This window comes from Rattus norvegicus, chromosome X (genome assembly GCF_021556685.1).
Source record: "Rattus norvegicus strain SHRSP/BbbUtx chromosome X, alternate assembly SHRSP_T2T, whole genome shotgun sequence".
NCBI classification, from domain to species: Eukaryota; Metazoa; Chordata; class Mammalia; order Rodentia; family Muridae; genus Rattus; species Rattus norvegicus.
This window is the reverse complement of record NC_141554.1, coordinates 76386074-76403166: the sequence shown is the minus strand read 5'-3', so window position 1 is coordinate 76403166 and position 17093 is coordinate 76386074. Positions and strand designations below refer to the sequence as shown.

The 17093-nt window shown below is 40.2% G+C and overlaps 1 protein-coding gene across 2 annotated transcripts in view; it reads right to left on the bottom strand.

Annotated features, from left to right (window-relative positions):
- Chic1 (cysteine-rich hydrophobic domain 1) overlaps positions 1–10660 on the bottom strand; it is a 44067-nt gene extending 33407 nt beyond the window's left edge. The window contains exons 1-2 of one of the 2 annotated variants that reach the window (NM_001401184.1): positions 10277–10660; positions 713–767 (exon numbers count right to left, since the gene is read on the bottom strand). In NM_001401184.1, coding sequence (NP_001388113.1) covers positions 713–767; positions 10277–10578 — 357 coding nt within the window. In that variant the 5' untranslated portion in view covers positions 10579–10660. Of the gene's footprint in view, positions 1–712; positions 768–4030; positions 5062–10276 lie in introns of those variants that run through there. The other variant, XM_087600347.1, reaches the window with a different exon arrangement.
- Positions 10661–17093: the final 6433 nt, after the last annotated feature.

Below are 17093 nucleotides of genomic sequence, written 5' to 3'. Positions count from 1 at the left end.
ATACACACATAGTGACATAATTATATAGTCAAGCACGTTAACAGAGCTCCTTACATAGTTATTTATCATTTCTTTTAGAGAACCTGAAATCTGTTCATTTGGTGAATTTTCAGCATATAGTACACTATTATTTATAATCGTCACACAGTACATTAATCTAGGTTTGAGTCCTGGGAAGTCTGAATTTTGAGCATGAATGCTTGCCTATACAACTGAATAGAGAGAAACCCAGAAATAGAAAGGTAGTTACTTATTGCTGTGAGTCCAATATAATAAACTCAGTCTAAAAGGAAGAAAAACATTTAACAAAAATATCATGCTTTTTATTTATAATAAATGATGCATACCATATAACACTTTTAAAAAAATAATAATGATCCAGTTAAAAAGATTACTTTGGCAATGAAAGATTGGAAATTATAGATCTAAATGAAGACAATTACAGCTACCTGTGCTGGACAAAAAAGGCCAACACTGGAAAAGCTGAGCAGGTAAATAAACAATGGCTGACATTAAGGAAGAACAGACAAAATAGCTGGCCAGAGGCTGGTAGTCATGGAAACACCATTTAGTCACTGTGCACACAGCTTCCAAGTAGGGAGGCCTCCTGTTATTTGGCTTCATTACCAGTGAGTCAAAGCATTTGTCATAACATTGAATAAACCATAACACAGTGCATTAGAATTGGAAAATTCAAAGCAAGCCCACTTACCTTCCCTGTCAGAACTGACGGAAATTCTGTATCAAACTTGTTGCTCAATCCAAACCTTAAAAACAAAGACAGAACAAAATCTATTCTATTCAGCATATTTAACCCTTTCTCAGAAGTTATAAATCCATGAGGTTTTCTTTTCTTTTTCAGATTTAAATAATTGTGTCCTAAATATTCACAACTATATGATGTGTGTGACAGTTAAAAGAAAACTTAACGAATTAAAAACCTATACCTAAGTCCTAAAAATAATATTAAATTAAAAAAGATCCATTAAATCTAACAGATATTTTCTGAATAAAACTTTACATGCAGATCTTTGAGTTCAAGACCAGACTGGTCTACACAACGAGTTCTAGGATGGCCAGGGTAACACAGAGAAACCCTGTCTTGAAAGACCCAAAACCAAAACCAAACAAACAAAAAGCTCGGGAGTGGTAGCGCACTTGGTGTTTAATCCCAGCACTCGGAAGGCAGAGACAGGTGGAACTCTTTGAGTTCGAAGCCACCCTGGTTTACAGAGGGAATTACAGGACAGCAAGGGTTACACAGAGACCCTGTCTTAAAAAAAACAAACCAACAAACAACAAAACAAACAAAACAAAAACCATGGAAAGTAAAAATATACTTCCTTTTCCATTTTTAATATACATTTATATTTTGGAAGAGGATTCATTTTTACTTACATTAAAAAAGAATAGTAACTATTATTAATTTGTAGTTTTCACTCTTAACCAGATGGGAATTTGATTTTAGGCAATTTATTTAGTTAATTGACTTTTAAATTGTTTCTGAGCGCTAGGATTAAAAGCATGTGCCACCACGAATGCCAGTTTCCTTGTCCCCCGAACAAGGATAACGGCACTTTTCTTGGAGGCCCTTAATAGTTTGAAGTCCTACAGTTACTTAGCATAGTGTGGAGCCTGGGAAAGTAGGAGTGATTGGTGTCTGTCCCTTGCTACTGCATTCATGGTGTTCTCAATGCTAGTTAACTTTGGCTCTCGCTCACCTATCATCCACTGACATAGAATTCTTTTTTTAAAATATTTTATTTATTTATTATATATATGAGTACACTGTAGCTGTCTTCAGACACACCAGAAGAGGGCATCAGATCCCATGACAGATGGTTGTGAGCCACCATGTGGGTGCTTAACCTCTGAAGAGCAGCCAGTGCTCTTAACCTCTGAGCCATCTCTCCAGCCCCCTGACATAAAATTCTTACTTATTCTGATATGCAATTGTCTGACATTCAGAAAATGACCTAAGGCATTCCTACTCAATTAGCAGACGAGCAAAGGTCTATACAATTCCTTTTGACTTTATTACATATCATAGTGAACAAACATACTGGATGAGAAAACCTTAGAGGTCAGGCATCTCTTTTTTCAGAACAGCTAAGCAAATGAAAGGTATTTAAAAAGATCTTTTAACCCCCAGTGAACTAGACTGTTGGGGGGAGGGCGGCAATGGGGGGAGGATGGGGAGGGGAACACCGATAAGAAAGGGGAGGGGGGAGGGGGATGTTTGCCCGGAAACCGGGAAAGGGAATAACACTCGAAATGTATATAAGAAATACTCAAGTTAATACAAAAAAAAAAAGAAAAAAAAGAAAAAAAAAGATCTTTTAATTGTCTGAAGAGAATCTGGTCACACTCATCAAAGTATAATTCCAAAGTTTGTTTACATTAATGGGAAAAGAATTAATTTATTTTTACTTATTTATTTATATGAGTGCTCTATTTGCATGTATGCGTGCATGACAGAAGAAGGCATCAGATCCCATTACAGATGGTTTTGAGCCACCATGTGGTTGATGAGAATTGAACTCAGGACCTCTGGAAGAGCAGTCAGTGCTCTTAACCGCTGAGCCATTTCTCCAGCCCCTGGGAAAAGGATTTTTTAAAAGTACTGGGATTAAAGGCATACATCACCCCCGCCCAGCTTATTTTTACTTTTTAAAAATCTCCTTTAATGAGCAGCATATAGACATCTATTAGTGTCTGTGGGTGACTGGTTCTGAACCAGACCTTGGATATCAAAATCCCTGGATACTTAAGTCCCTTATGTTAATTTTTAATGAAATTTTTATAGTTATTTGATTTTATTATACATATATTTTGCCTGCATGTATGCTGTGTGCCATGTGCATGCCTAATGCCCTTGCAGGTCAGAGAAGGATTCATATCTCCTAGAACTGGAGTTACTGATGGTTATAAGCATCCATTTGAGTACTGGGAGCTGGTTGTGAACTTCCCTCTGAATCACTACTTCCTGAAATACATGTAGTGAACTGTACAGTACTAGGGAAAAGTCCTCTGTAAGAGCAACAAGTGCTCCTGACTGCTGAGCCATCTCTGCAGCTCCCAGTTCCTTAGATTAAAATGGCATAGTATTTGCATGTAACCCATATACATCCTTCCGTAGTCTTTAAATCATCCTAGTAGTAGCTAATACAACTGCTATGCAAATCATTGCTATACCGTGTTGTTAAGACAACAGGAAGATGGGCTGGAGAGATGGCTCAGTGGTTAAGAGCACTGACTGCTCTTCCAGAGGTCCTGAGTTCAAATTCACATGGTGGCTCACAACCATCTGTAATGAGATCTGATGCCCTCTTCCAGTGTGTCTGAAGACAACTACAGTGTACTGATATAAATAAAATAAATAAATCTTAAAAAAAAATAACAGAAAGATAACGATAAGAGAAAGTCCATGCATGGTCAATGTAGATGGTGATTTTCCCAGGTATCTTTGATCTGCAAATGGTTGGATGTGTGCAAAGCCTGTAAGCATAGTGTGAACTGATTATCTATGTCATAAAATATAAAGAAGCTGGCATAGAAGCACATTCCTATAATCCCAGGATGAGGCAAGAGGATAGTGAGTTCAAGGCCAGCCTGGGCTACATAGTGAGTTCAAGGTCAATCCGGATAATATGTCAACAATCCATCTCAAAAATCAAACAACAAAGCACACTGAAAAGCAAACCAGGCCCATTACTGTCATAATGCTGGCTAACAAGGAATAGCCATCCTCTTCTCACTTCTCAGGGGTTTCTTTTTCAATTCCCTTCATTAACAGTGGGGACATAAAAAGAGTGCTGACTTCCAATAACCTTAATTCGGAAGATTTCACTTAGTAGCCACAAATATTGAAATAGCTTCTGGTGAATGAACACCTTTTCTCCGTTTCATAAGCAAACTATGAAATTACGAACTATGGCTACACAGAAGTTACACAAATGCATCTATCTATTCATTACTCTTAGCCAAGATGTGGCAGTCTTCAGCGTTAGACAAAGAGGCACTTGGGAACTATTCATAAAGTCATTTTATTGATGTTATTAAATATAGAGTCTATTATGTGTTTGAAGTTGACCAAGCTGGTGGTTGTCAATGATTGAATTCTCTTTAAGTGTTTTCAATGCCCTTACATTTTAATTTCTTGGAACGATTCTTTGAATGGTAGGAAATAGAGGCAAAGAAGGGTGGATCCTTTCATTACTTTACCCTGCCTTCCTACATCACTTGCTTTCCATGCTTGTGAAGATGACTATTTTCAACCATTTGAACCTTGGATGAGTGAACGCTCATGTGCTCAGGTTAAGAACCAGTACATACAAAGTCTTGTAACAAGAACCACAATTTTGCTAGAAAACTATGTACTTAATAATACTGATTCTAAAGTACATGTAGTGAACTCTACTGTACTAAGGAAAATTATACCCTACAACACAGAGGTTTTTCTGTTTTGTTTTGTTTGTTTTTAGATTCTTAGATCTCCTTAATCTTTCTTACCAGACTACACAATGGCTTAAAGCCTTGTAAATTGTTACCTGATTGTTTTCAGTGTTGGGGACTGAACCAGGGCCTTGCTCATACTACTCAAGGCCTCTCTCTCTCAGAATATCAATAAGTCACTGTAATCTCTCAATGACAGGTAACAAAATTGTATGACATTCTCTAGTCCGAGAAATGTCTGTAACTTTGTTTACAAAGGTACTGCTTGTAAATTTAACCATCTGTTTTGGTTCTATATCTAATGAGACTCCCTAAAACCTGGTAATCCAGCAATTATCTCAACTAACTTCTTTTTTTTTTCTTTTTTCTTTTTTCCGGAGCTGGGGACCAAACCCAGGGCCTTGCGCTTGCTAGGCAAGTGCTCTACCACTGAGCTAAGTCCCCAACCCCCTCAACTAACTTCTATCCAGGTACTTTAGCAAGGGCGGACAGATGTACACACATTTTAAATAATAAGAGTGTGGTCATATTTAAAAACACAAGGGGGAAAAATCTCATCAGATGTATGTTTTCTGTATTTCAATACACCATGCCCCGGTATTTATCCTAAAAAAAGAAGAAAAGTATAAGTCATATAAACAGCATTTCTGAAACATTTCATACTTGCAAGTGCTATTCATCATTTTGTTGCTAGTCTCAAACACCTGTGGGAGTTAATTTAGTAATACTTTTTTTTTTGACAGGGTCTCACTATATAGACCAGGCTGGCTTCTAATTCACAGTGATAAACACTTGCCTTTGCCTCCAGTGCCGGGATTAAAGGTGTACACCACCACATCCTGGCTTTACTTTGCTTCTCAGGAAATTATAATTAATTTCATGTTAAAATTTATATTTCATTAAAATAACCAGGAGGCCAAATCACAAAGATGATACAAGTAAACTGGAGCTCTCGGGAAAGCTTAACAGAGCTTTAGAGAGGGATGGTGGTGCGATGATCCCTCCTCACTAGGATTAGGTTACTATCACAGCTATGGAAGTCCTCTTCACAGTATGAGTCAACAAACTAGCATTTGCTGACGGCCTGTGATAAGTCTGTACCCCAACAGACATAGACTATCACAAAAATGTACTTAAACAGGGATTATGATAGGTACTGAAGATTCATGGGAATGAAAGATTGTTCTTGCTGCTGTTGCTTATAATTTAGCAAGGGCAAAGAAGACTGACAGAAAATGGTGACATTTGGATAGTTAGGGTGAGGGGAGGTGTGGACTGGCATTTAAAATGGAGGCACTAGCTTGAACAGACACATAAGATAAGAAATAGCAGACTGGGGTTGGGGATTTAGCTCAGCGGTAGAGCGCTTGCCTAGCGAGCGCAAGGCCCTGGGTTCGGTCCCCAGCTCTGAAAAAAAGAAAAAAGAAAAAGAAAAAGAAAAGAAAAAAGAAAAAGAAAAAAAAAGAAATAGCAGACTATGATGAGTAGCATACAAGCAGCAAAGGAAATAGAAGGAGATGAGGGAGACAGGTTAGATTCAGTTCTGTATGCCATATTCCAGAGCCTGGACTCTATCCTGATAATGCAGGAGAAACTAGACTAATCTTAAGCAGGAGAGCAATTCAGTTAGATCTATACTTCTGGTGTTTTAATCAAGCAACAGGCTGAAGCATAGCTACCAGACTGACAAGGATAGAGGCAAGACAACTAGTTAGGGTGAAAAGAGACCCGAATCAGGCACTAGAGAAGAAAACAAGCAACTTTTAAGTCCTATAATCATTTTTTGATGCTTCACTTTGGGAAAGGTGGGAAGAAAAGGGAGGTAACAGGAGGTACACTCAACTGAAATGGAGACTACAGAACGCTAAGGTACATTTGAAAGTGAAACAGGCCAGGTTAAAGCCTGAGCACTGTCTGGTACAGACATACATATTTGGAAACACTGGATTACTAGACCAGAAGAAGCAGAAGAGATGTGTAGACAATAAGACTAGAGAGCTAAGCACAAAATTGAGAGGATAACTTGTATTTAAGAAGCAAGACAGGAAGAAGACTGTGAATGAAAAATATACACCAGGCAAGCACTTCATTATAAAACTATACACCAGTGTCTGATCCTGGGGATCTCAATGGAGGTCAGATTCTTCACAGGTAAGGTGGCAGAACTCAGGCGAAAGAAAGTAAATATGGCACATATATGTACTTTTAAGAAATTTGGCGGGCTGGAGAGATGGCTCAGCGGTTAAGAGCACCCGACTGCTCTTCCAGAGGTCATGAGTTCAATTCCCAGCAACCACATGGTGGCTCACAACCATCTGTAAAGAGATCTGATGTCCTCTTCTGGTGTGTCTGAAGACAGCTACAGTGTACTTATATATAATAAATGATTAAATCTTAAAAAAAAAGAAATTTGGCAAAGTGAGATTAGATAGCAGCTAAAAGGGATATGGGTATCAAAGGTTTTTGTCATAGAAGAATTGAATATAATTACAATCTAGACTCTAGATTCTAGGGAGAATCAAATAGAGAGGCACTATTGGAGCATGGGGCTAACTTAGAGAACAAGACCTTGCGAGGAGGGTAGAAGAGAAGGGTATGAAAAGCAGAAGAGATGAGTTTTGGGTAAGGAACTCCTTGAATTGCAATGTTGGGAGAAGTCATATCTAATAAAGAGCCAATGCAGGTTGCAGCAGTATATGACATGATTAAATGGAATTTTAAGAAAATTAATTTGGCACAAGCATGCACAATGAAGTGGGGAGAGGCAGCAGACTGTGCCTGTAATTCAAGAAGGGGAAGATGACAACTCAAGCAAGAGTATTGCCAAATGGGAATAGAGAAAATGAAAAATCTAAACAAATTTCCAAATATATAATGATACAATTCTGGGAAAACTGGACATGGGGCAATTCAAGGAGAAGAGTCAAATGATTCAAACATTTCAAATATTACCCTGGGAGAGTAGACTTTTGGTGTTACCACAACAAATGTGGCAACTAGAAGTACAACCCATTTGGGGAGCAAAAAGGTTGAGCATAAGATATATTGAGTTAGAATCAGGTTAAACATATCTATTTTCTTAAATATTTATCTCTTAATCATAGTAAAAAGCTACAAAATACTTCCCTCTTTTAAAAAAAGAACCAGCTGATGGTGACACCTCTCAAATTTTTAACTTTGAATAGAAGCCAATCTTCTATAGATGAAGACTGAACAGAGAATAGAAAAAGGCCAGTATCCAGGAGAAGAAAAACTAGTTCACTCACATTGGTACAGGGCCAGGGTTGTAGCTCAGTGATACAGCATTTGCCTGGATGCACAATGCTGTAGTTTGAGTTTTGTCACCACAAAACCCAAGAAAACCAATATAGCATATAGTTTAGAGCAATCTACACATGCCTATGTCAGAAAAAATGAAACAAAAATTGATATTTTAGATGTATCTACACATGCCTATGTCAGAAAAAATGAAACAAAAATTGATATTTTAGATGTATCAGATTAAGATTATTAAGTATTTTGCTTCATTTGACAGATGGAAGGTTCTGTTATTATAGTTCACGTCTCTGATACCAAACAAACATTTTATTAACAACAGGGTTTCACTATGTAGCCCATGCTGGCCTAGAACTCGTGTGATCCACGTTGGTCTTGAACTCATGGCACTCTCCCTGTTTTAATCTACCAAATGATGCTATCACAGTCATGAACCACCATGTCTGGCTTCTAAACATTTAATCTTCTTAGAAGGTTAGATATTTAGCATCAAATGTTCTTTCTAAATGAGAAAATGTGCACAATAAAGCTAAACAATTTTCATGTTTAGTGATTTAAGTACTGGCTTATGCTTTTCAGAGTTTTCTTCAAATAATATCAGGATACTATTGGAGCTATCCCTTTACATCTAACTCCAGAATTTTAAAACTGTGTATGTGTGTGTGTGTGTGGGGGGTGATAGCAGGAAATTATACCTATAAGGGGCTAACCAGGGCAAATCTAAGTGTTCTGTTTTAAATGAAAAAAGGAAACTGATTGTGTTGACAATAGAATGGAGCCACAAGGAAGTTTTAAAGAATTTAAATTATGCTTCCTTGCTATGTACTCACTTCGTGAATTGTAGAAAATAATGGGGGGAAGTTGGAAGATAAAATTGTGGGTCAGTATAGAAAATACCTTTTCTCTGTTTGGTCATGGAAATTGATCTGCATAAAAGAAGCCTGGAAAATGAGGCAGCAAGTGTAGTAGGCATGATGGTGTTTTACAAGTTCATGGAATTAAAAACAAAACAAAATAACAACAAAAGAAGCCTGGATACAAGAATCATAATTCGTTTGAATGATGCTCTCCCTAGTGACAAAAGGAATGGAAGAAAAACGGTGCAGGAAGTTGGCGCCTGAACATTACAGGCTATCTGCAAAACATCTTGGACTGCAAAACAAAAACAAAAACAAAACAAAACAAAAAAAACCCCAAACTGTCTTCCAATTAATTAATACAGAATAAGGCCTAAAAGTCTCCTCCAAAGCCTGTTTGTCACAATTGACAAATATTTGGTAATATATGCATCAATGATTTAAAAAGTGTATTGCAGTCAAAAGAGTTAACATGTTAAAATGAAAAGATAACATGATGGAGGAGTTGGAACATACTGTATGATTTCATGCAAGCACTCAGTTGAGTCAAAGGGACTATGTGAGCCATGATAAAAACTAGAGATAGCCTGACTTGACAGGAAGGAGCAAATGTATTTTGAAAAGGCAGTAAAAGACACCACAGTCAAGAGTATGAATACGACACCATATTCAAAATTTCTAGTATGTGCCATCCAAGCAAATAAAAATGATATAGCACTCTTCAAAGCCCAGTGATCAATTTTACTGTGCAACTGTGCACACTTTATTTTCTCAAATATGATATAGGATTCAATGTAAAAGAAGCCATCCTGGTTGAGTTTTAAAGAAATTATCCTCAATTCATCAAGGGCTAATTTCTATATACTTAATATTCATATATTTAATGTCTGGACATACATGATCCCCTGTAGACATCTTAAATTAAAAAAAAATGGGGAGGCTTGGACATCACGCACTCAAATCCCTTCATTTTGGAGATGAGGAACCCAAGGCCTGGAAGTAAGAATCAACTGACCAAGGTCACAGGGCCAGTAAGAAGAAAGATTGAGATTATCAACCAAGATCTCTCACTCTATATCCATAGCTCTTTCTACTTTGCATAGATTCCTATTAACCTGAACCTCTAAGGACGTGATATTAAAGGAACGTCAGAGTAGTGCGTTCAACAGAGAAAGGATGACGATATTCATTCATGTAAGCATTAGGTAGGAGAATGGATGGATAAATATGTGGGTGGATGAATACTTATATTATCCACAAAATGCATCACATATTTTTGTTTTTGAAGAACCCAAACCTAGATCTTGTCACCTGTCACAGCAGACGCCGTTTTCCACTAGCCATCAATCTTGGCAGCAGAGAAGCCCAGTGCATCCTGCAGTTTATAGACTATTCACTTGCCAACACACGAATGAGCAGATCGCCCCTACTCCAATGTCTCTGGCTTTCTACCCCACAACTCCATGTCTACACTCACTCTTTCCTCCGGGTCGATGCAGCGTTATCCGCCCCCCCTCCCCTTTTACACGACATCTATTCAACCTGCGCTTTTGCCATTTAGACCAGGTGCCCTTTGCTAACACTACGTTTTAGTCAGCCCTCCCCCATTCCGCAGGCCCCTCAATGCCCTTCTCATTAGTCTGTCGTCAAATTTCAGCCTCTGCAAGACCCCGATCCCAATTGCTTACACAGTGATGTGGCCGGCGCCGCGCACCAACACAGGGTCTGGGGCATATCTCCGCAGATTCTCCTCGCTCACTACCCGAGGCGGGGGCGGCACCTCCTCCTCCTCTTCTTCTTCCTCGTCTTCCTCGTCTTCCTCCTCCTCGTCTTCCTCCTCCTCATCTTCCTCGTCCTCATCGGGCCCAGATACGGACGACGACGACGACGACGACGACGACGGAGACGAGGACGATGTTGCTGCCTCTTCTTCTTCCTCCAATTCCGAGATGGTGTCGAACTCCGCCATGTTGGGCAGCAGGATGCTCATCACGTGACCGCGCGATCGCCGCCACTCTCCGGGAGAAGAGTTTGAACCTGCGGAGCTGCTGGGAGAGGAGGGGGAACGGACTGAAGAGAAAGAGGAGGGGGCGGGGAAAGCGCTTGAGGAGACGCGCCTGCGTGTTGGGTAGACAGCGCGGGGGTTGGAGGCGGGGGCACGAGGGACCAGGGAGTAAATTCGGTGTACGCTTGCGCGCCTCCAAGGGGAGGGGGCCGGTAGAGGTGAACTCCAGGGAATTCTCGAGGTCCGGTCTGCGGGTGCTGATCTTCATACTGCGTTTCTGCGTTTCGGACGTCAGTCTCTTGTACACAGGGGACATACGTTCTAGTTTTAGTGTCTGTTAATTAATGCGGGATATATTTGCCTCTATGCAGACAGTTGAGGGAAAGCAAATTCTATAAAAGCGAGTTTAGGACATTGCCCAAAATATCCGAAGGTATGCATATGTCAATCTCTTAGGCAGAGATTGTTCAATTCTGAGAAAAGGGTAAACATTTTTCAAAAGAGGAAACTTTCTATTAATTTCTTATGCTAAATGATACTTTGCGGACTTGCTAAGCATCACAGACCGTGTTAAATGCTCTGTGTACTTATCTCATTTAATCTCCCCACAATCCTATGAGAGGTGTACCACATTGAGCCTCACATCACACAAGGCCAATCTAGATACAAAGAGAACAAATAATTTGTCCAAGGACATGGAAATAGTAAATGACAGATGAGCCTTTAAATCTGGAGTCTCTTCTGACTCCCAAAGCCCTGTTCTTTTAAACAAACAGCCATGGTGCCTAAAGTTGTTTGGAAAGGCTTGGTGAGGTGGTGCATTTTGGTTGGGTCTTATGAATAAGGATGCACAGGTTTGCAATGAGTGATTTGACACTAACATAGTGGCACACATCTCTAAATCCAGCACTTGGGAGGCAGAAGCAGGAGAATCTTTTGAGTAAAGCTAGCCTAGTCTACAGAGCTCGTTCTAGGACGTTAGAGTTACAGAGAAACCCTGTCTGGGGGGAGAGAGAAAGAGAGAGAGAGAGAGAGAGAGAGAGAGAGAGAGAGAGAGAGAGCCAGGCAAAGCCAGAGAGGCAGAGACAGAGGTACAGAGACAGAAGACAGAGACAGAGAGACAGACAAAGACAGAGACAGAGAGGCAGAGACAGAGAGACAGAGACAGAGAGACAGAGACAGACAGATACAGAGAGATAGACAAAGACAGAGAGAGACAGAGACAGACAAAGACAGAGAGAGACAGAGAGGCAGAGACAGAGAGACAGAGACAGAGAGGCAGAGAGACAGAGAGACAGAGACAGACAGAGACAGAGAGACAAAGACAGAGAGAGGCAGAGAGACAGAGACAGAGAGACAGAGACAGAGAGACAGAGACAGAGACAGAGACAGACAGAGACAGAGACAGACAGAGGGGCAGAGACAGAGAAAGGCCAAGGCAGGGAGGAAGGGAGGGAGGGAGGAGAGAGATAGAGATTGGAGTTTGGACACGAGGAGCTGGGGAGTGTTGAGGGCATGCCAATTTAGAGGCACATTAGTTAACATCACCTGTTTTATAGACTCCAGACTATATTCTCTCAAATACCACAGCTCATGTCATTCAAACACTCGTGCGAGGTAGGCATCTTTTTATGTCTTTTACAGATGAGGAACTGTTGGGCTGAAGATAAGGCTCAGCAGTTAAAAGCACCAGCTCTTCCAGGGATCCCTGGTTCAATTCCCAGTACCCACATGCCAGCTCACAAGTGTCTGTAACTCGAGTTCCTCCAGGGATCTTACACCCTTACGTAGACATACCTGTAAGCAAAACACCAATATACGTGAAGTTAAAAAAAATCACTAAAAAAGACGAAGAGTCAAATACCAGAAAATTTAAACAATTCATTTAGGTCTATAGTGACTTGTTCTCCATTTTTTTCCCCATCCAAACATTCTACCTCGTCTCTACATTGCTAAAATACAGAGATCACCTATTTTGAGTTTCTAGGTAATGCACAAGCTGGTTCACATCTGGCAGTGGCTTCTCTTCTCCTGCTGCAGTAGAGCGTCCATTCTGATTAGATGGTATGACTGGGAAAATTGACAGAGCCTGGAATTTAGAATGAACCTTGTATCAGCAGCATAGTGGTAATAAGCAAAATATTTAGACATGTGAGGAAGGGAGTAATCTGTTATAAGAGAGATTGTTCAAAATATCAAGGAATTGGGGTTATTAATATTAAAACTTTCTATTATATTCAATAGTTTAGCTATTTTGGAATTGAAAAGTAAGATGTAACATTATCTATATGGAGCAAATGTAGCGTTTGTTGCATAAAGAGCTTTTCTTTAGCCAGATATTAGTATAAAAGATAAAATCTTAAAATACTGTGTAATAATAGTTGGTTTTCCTGGCGCTATGAAACATATCAACAAGGGTGAATGACCTTAGATCTGAGATCAAATTTAATATTCTGTGCCTGTTCTTTTTAACAAGCAAAATAAAATCACAGAGGAGGTTAAATATTTCCCAAATATCTTAGTATAAAGAAAGAGTCCAGTGTATCAATATCTAGAGGGAATACTATTTAGTTGATTACCGCTCCAGAGGTAACTTTTGCTTTTTAATCACTCAAACTTAGTCTAGGGAGGAATATTTGACAGAAAGGGAAAAGGAGTAAGAGCTGGATTTTGTGATGAATGCAAAAAGACATTGGAGGTATTGTGGCTAGGGGAGACTGAAAGGAAGAAGGAGAAGAGGGGTAGGGGAAATGCTACTGTAAGTTGCAAAGCGGAGAGTCTTGAGATGTAATTCAGTTGGTAGAGCGCTTGCTGATCATGTAGGAAAACCCCAGTCCTAATCTCCAGCACAGCATAAACTGGGAACGGTGGCACACATTTGTAAACCCAGAGGCAGGGAGGAGGAGGAGGAGGCAAGAGGCAGGAAGATCAGAAGTTCCAGTTCATCCTTGGCTACATAGTAAGCAGGAGGTCAGTCTGGGACACTGAGACACTATTTCAAACAAAGCAAAACAAACTAAATAATTTGGAAAGAGGCTGCTGACATTTAGTCAGGAGTCAAAAGGACAGGGTAGTTTAGGGGAGTGCTCCATTTGGCCAAGGGTGCAAGCACAGTGAAATCAGCTCATCTGCTTTCCTGCGTGTACATTGTGCTGAAGAAGCATCTGTGGTTACAAAGGTAATCAGTTCTGCTGGGCGACAGGCCGGGTTTTGGATTGGGAAAGCAGAGAAAAACAGGTTTTGTGTATCCACTGTCAGTGAACACATGAAGCATGATGGTTTTTAAATGATAAGTTAGCTTTTAGGAGAGTAAATTGGGGAGTGGATAGAGAGGAAAGCAGGTGGAAAAGGTTTTGTTTACCTAATGTGCTAAGGAGGTCATGAGGGTCACTCTCTCAGCTAATAGATGGCTGACTGAGGCACAACATCTCGGGTTTAATGGTCTGAGAGGATTTTTAAAAGACAGCGTGGTTTATTTGTTAAAGTATGTGCTTTAGTGATGTTAGTCAATTACAGAATTGTGCAGTCATCATCAGAAACTAATTTTAGAATATTTCCATTGCCTCATTTTTCAATAGCCCCTGCCCCAATCCTCATCCCCAATCCTATGCAACAATCCGTCTGTGTTGTTAGTATTTCTTTAGCAGGGATTTTCAAATAAATTATAAAATACATTGGTTCTGACAACTTTTGCTTAGTTTGTTTTCGAGGGTCATCATATTGTGTCATTTATTGGGGCTTCATTCCTTTTTATGGATAAATGGTATTTTATTGTTGCAGTAAATCTTGTTTGCCTTATCCACTCACCTGGTAATGACATTAGGATTCCTTTCATTATTTGTTTATTGTGAAAATAACTATTGTGGACATTCATATGTCTCTGTAAAAACATGATTCAACTTTTTCTTGAATAGATGTGTATAAGTGGAATTCTGGGCCATCTACTTTTTTTTTTTATTAACTTGAGTATTTCTTATATACATTTCGAGTGTTATTCCCTTTCCCGGTTTCTGGGCAAACATCCCCTCCCCCTCCCCCTTCTTATCGGTGTTCCCCTCCCCATCCTCCCCCCATTGCCGCCCTCCCCCACCATCTACTGTTTTTATTGGATATTTTATTTATTTACATTTCAAATGTTATCCCTTGTCCCAGTTTCCCCTCCACAAACCCCCATCCACTCCCCTCCCCCTGCTTCTATGAGGGTGCTCCCCCACCCACCCACCCACTCCCACCTCACTGGGTCATTGAGCCTTACTTAAGATTGTTGAACTTTGGGGCTGGAGAGATGGCTCAGAGGTTAAGAGCACTGACCGCTTTGTATAAGATCTGACTTTGGTTCCCAACACCCATTATTTGGGCAGTGCACAGCCTGTAAGTTCAGCTCCAGCAGATTAGATGTCTCTAGCCTCTGCATACACATGTACACATCTGCACACACACACAGTTAATGATAAAGTAAAATAATTTGTTTTACAAAGATTGTGTTGAACTTAAAAAAGCTGTTGAATGATTCCCCCCCCCCCCACCAGTGTCTCTATCAGTTGACATTCTCATGAGTTATTCTCTGGTTATTTATTTTTTGATCATAGCTTCTCTGTCTTTTAAATGACTTATTATAACAACTCAATTGCTACCACCATTTATAAATAGGAAAGAAGTCTTTATTAAAAATTTTGCTTACTGTTTCTTCTTTGTTACTGATATTCTAAGACATTTGACATTTTTGTTGTCTTTCCTATTTAGTCTTTGCTCCACATTCTCTCTCTCTCTCTCTCTCTCTCTCTCTCTCTCTCTCTCTCCCTCTTCCCCCCTCCCTCCCTCTCTGTTTCTCTGTCTCTGTCTCTCTGTCTCTCTGTCTCTGTATGTGTGTGTGTGTGTGTGTGTGTGTGTGTGTGTGTGTGTGTGTGTGTCGTACCATGCTAGGGGATGGAACCCAGGGCCCTGCACACCCTGGGAGAAGTGTCCAGACACTGCCACTCCTTCTGCAACCCTTGTTCTTGTTATTCAGGCTCATTGGCAATAACTTACCTTACTTTTCCTGGTCTGACAAAATGTCGATCTTACTTTCATTCCCGAAGTGTCTTTTTACTACTGGGTGTTTAGTTTTGGACTGACAATTTCAGCATTTGCAAAAGATTGTGCTACTTGTTTCACGTATCCAGGTGTTTACTTAAAGAACAATCTCTTGTTTTTGAGTTGTCAGTGATATTTTATTTGCTGGATGCATTGAGTATTTTTCTTTGTTGTTAATATTCGAAAATGTAATTATTATGTAGTGTGGTGTGGATTTATTTGTCCTAATTTGAGGCTCCTCCTCTACCTCCCTTTTCTCTTTTCTTTTTTTCGGAGCTGGGGACCGAACCCAGGGCCTTGCACTTGCTAGGCAAGTGCTCTACCACTGAGCTAAATCCCCAATGCCCCTTTTCTCTTTTCTTGAGACAAAGTCTGTTTATGTAGCTCTGGCTGGCCTGGAATTTGCTATGTGGACCAGGCTGGCCTAGGACTCACAGAGATCCACATGCCTCTGCCTCCAGAGTGTTGGGATTCAAGTCCTGTGTGGAGTTTGATGAGTTGTTTTCAAGTAATTGCGAGTATTCTCATATTACCTTATGAGAGCCTGGATTCTCTTTCAGCTTTGTCTTTTGACTGAAGCCTGCTGGCTCTGCTCCCTTAGGGAAAGGTGAGATGCTGTACCATTATGTGTCACCCTGTTGGAGATGAAAGTCCACTTTCCCCATTGACTTGATTAACACTCAAACAGGGGTACTTGGTGCTGCTGGATGACATAAGCATTTGGGCTTATGTCACTTGCACGAATCCTGAAAGTAGAAGTGCCTTACAGTTGAGTGACATGAGAAGTCCTGAGTTTGTTGTTGTTTTGCAACTCCTTGCTGTGAAGATGAAGGCGGAGCTAGAGTTCTTTTCTGTGGTGTTAACACTTACTATATAGGTACTCAACCATCGAAAGGGTTTCCAGGTCGCTGTGTTGTTCCTTTTCTGGTTCTTTGGCTAGAAAATGCTGAGCTGGGAGTGAATTTATATCTTTCCCAACTAGTATTGCTGTGGTTCTGGCTCCTTCAACCCAAGTCCGGGGGAGATGAGGCAATAAGAAATCCCAGTGGGGGGGTGGTAATGAGGGGAGGGTGGGGAGGGGAACACCCATATAGAAGGGGAGGGGGAGGAGTTAGGGGGATGTTTGCCTGGAAACCAGGAAGGGGAATAACAATCGAAATGTAAATAAGAAATACTCAAGTTAATAAAGATTAAAAAAAAAAAAAAAGAAATCCCAGTGAAGAAGGGGCATTGGAATCCTCAGTGATGTAGCCCCAAGTAAGTTTTCCTTGCTTAAGTAGATAAGCCCCACCCACATTCATGAAAGCAGCCCAATTAAAAGCAGCAGGTCACACACACAGACACACAGACACACAGACAGACACACACACACACACACACAACACACACAAAGCATGAAAGTAGAACAGAGGTGTTTTGGGAAGAAG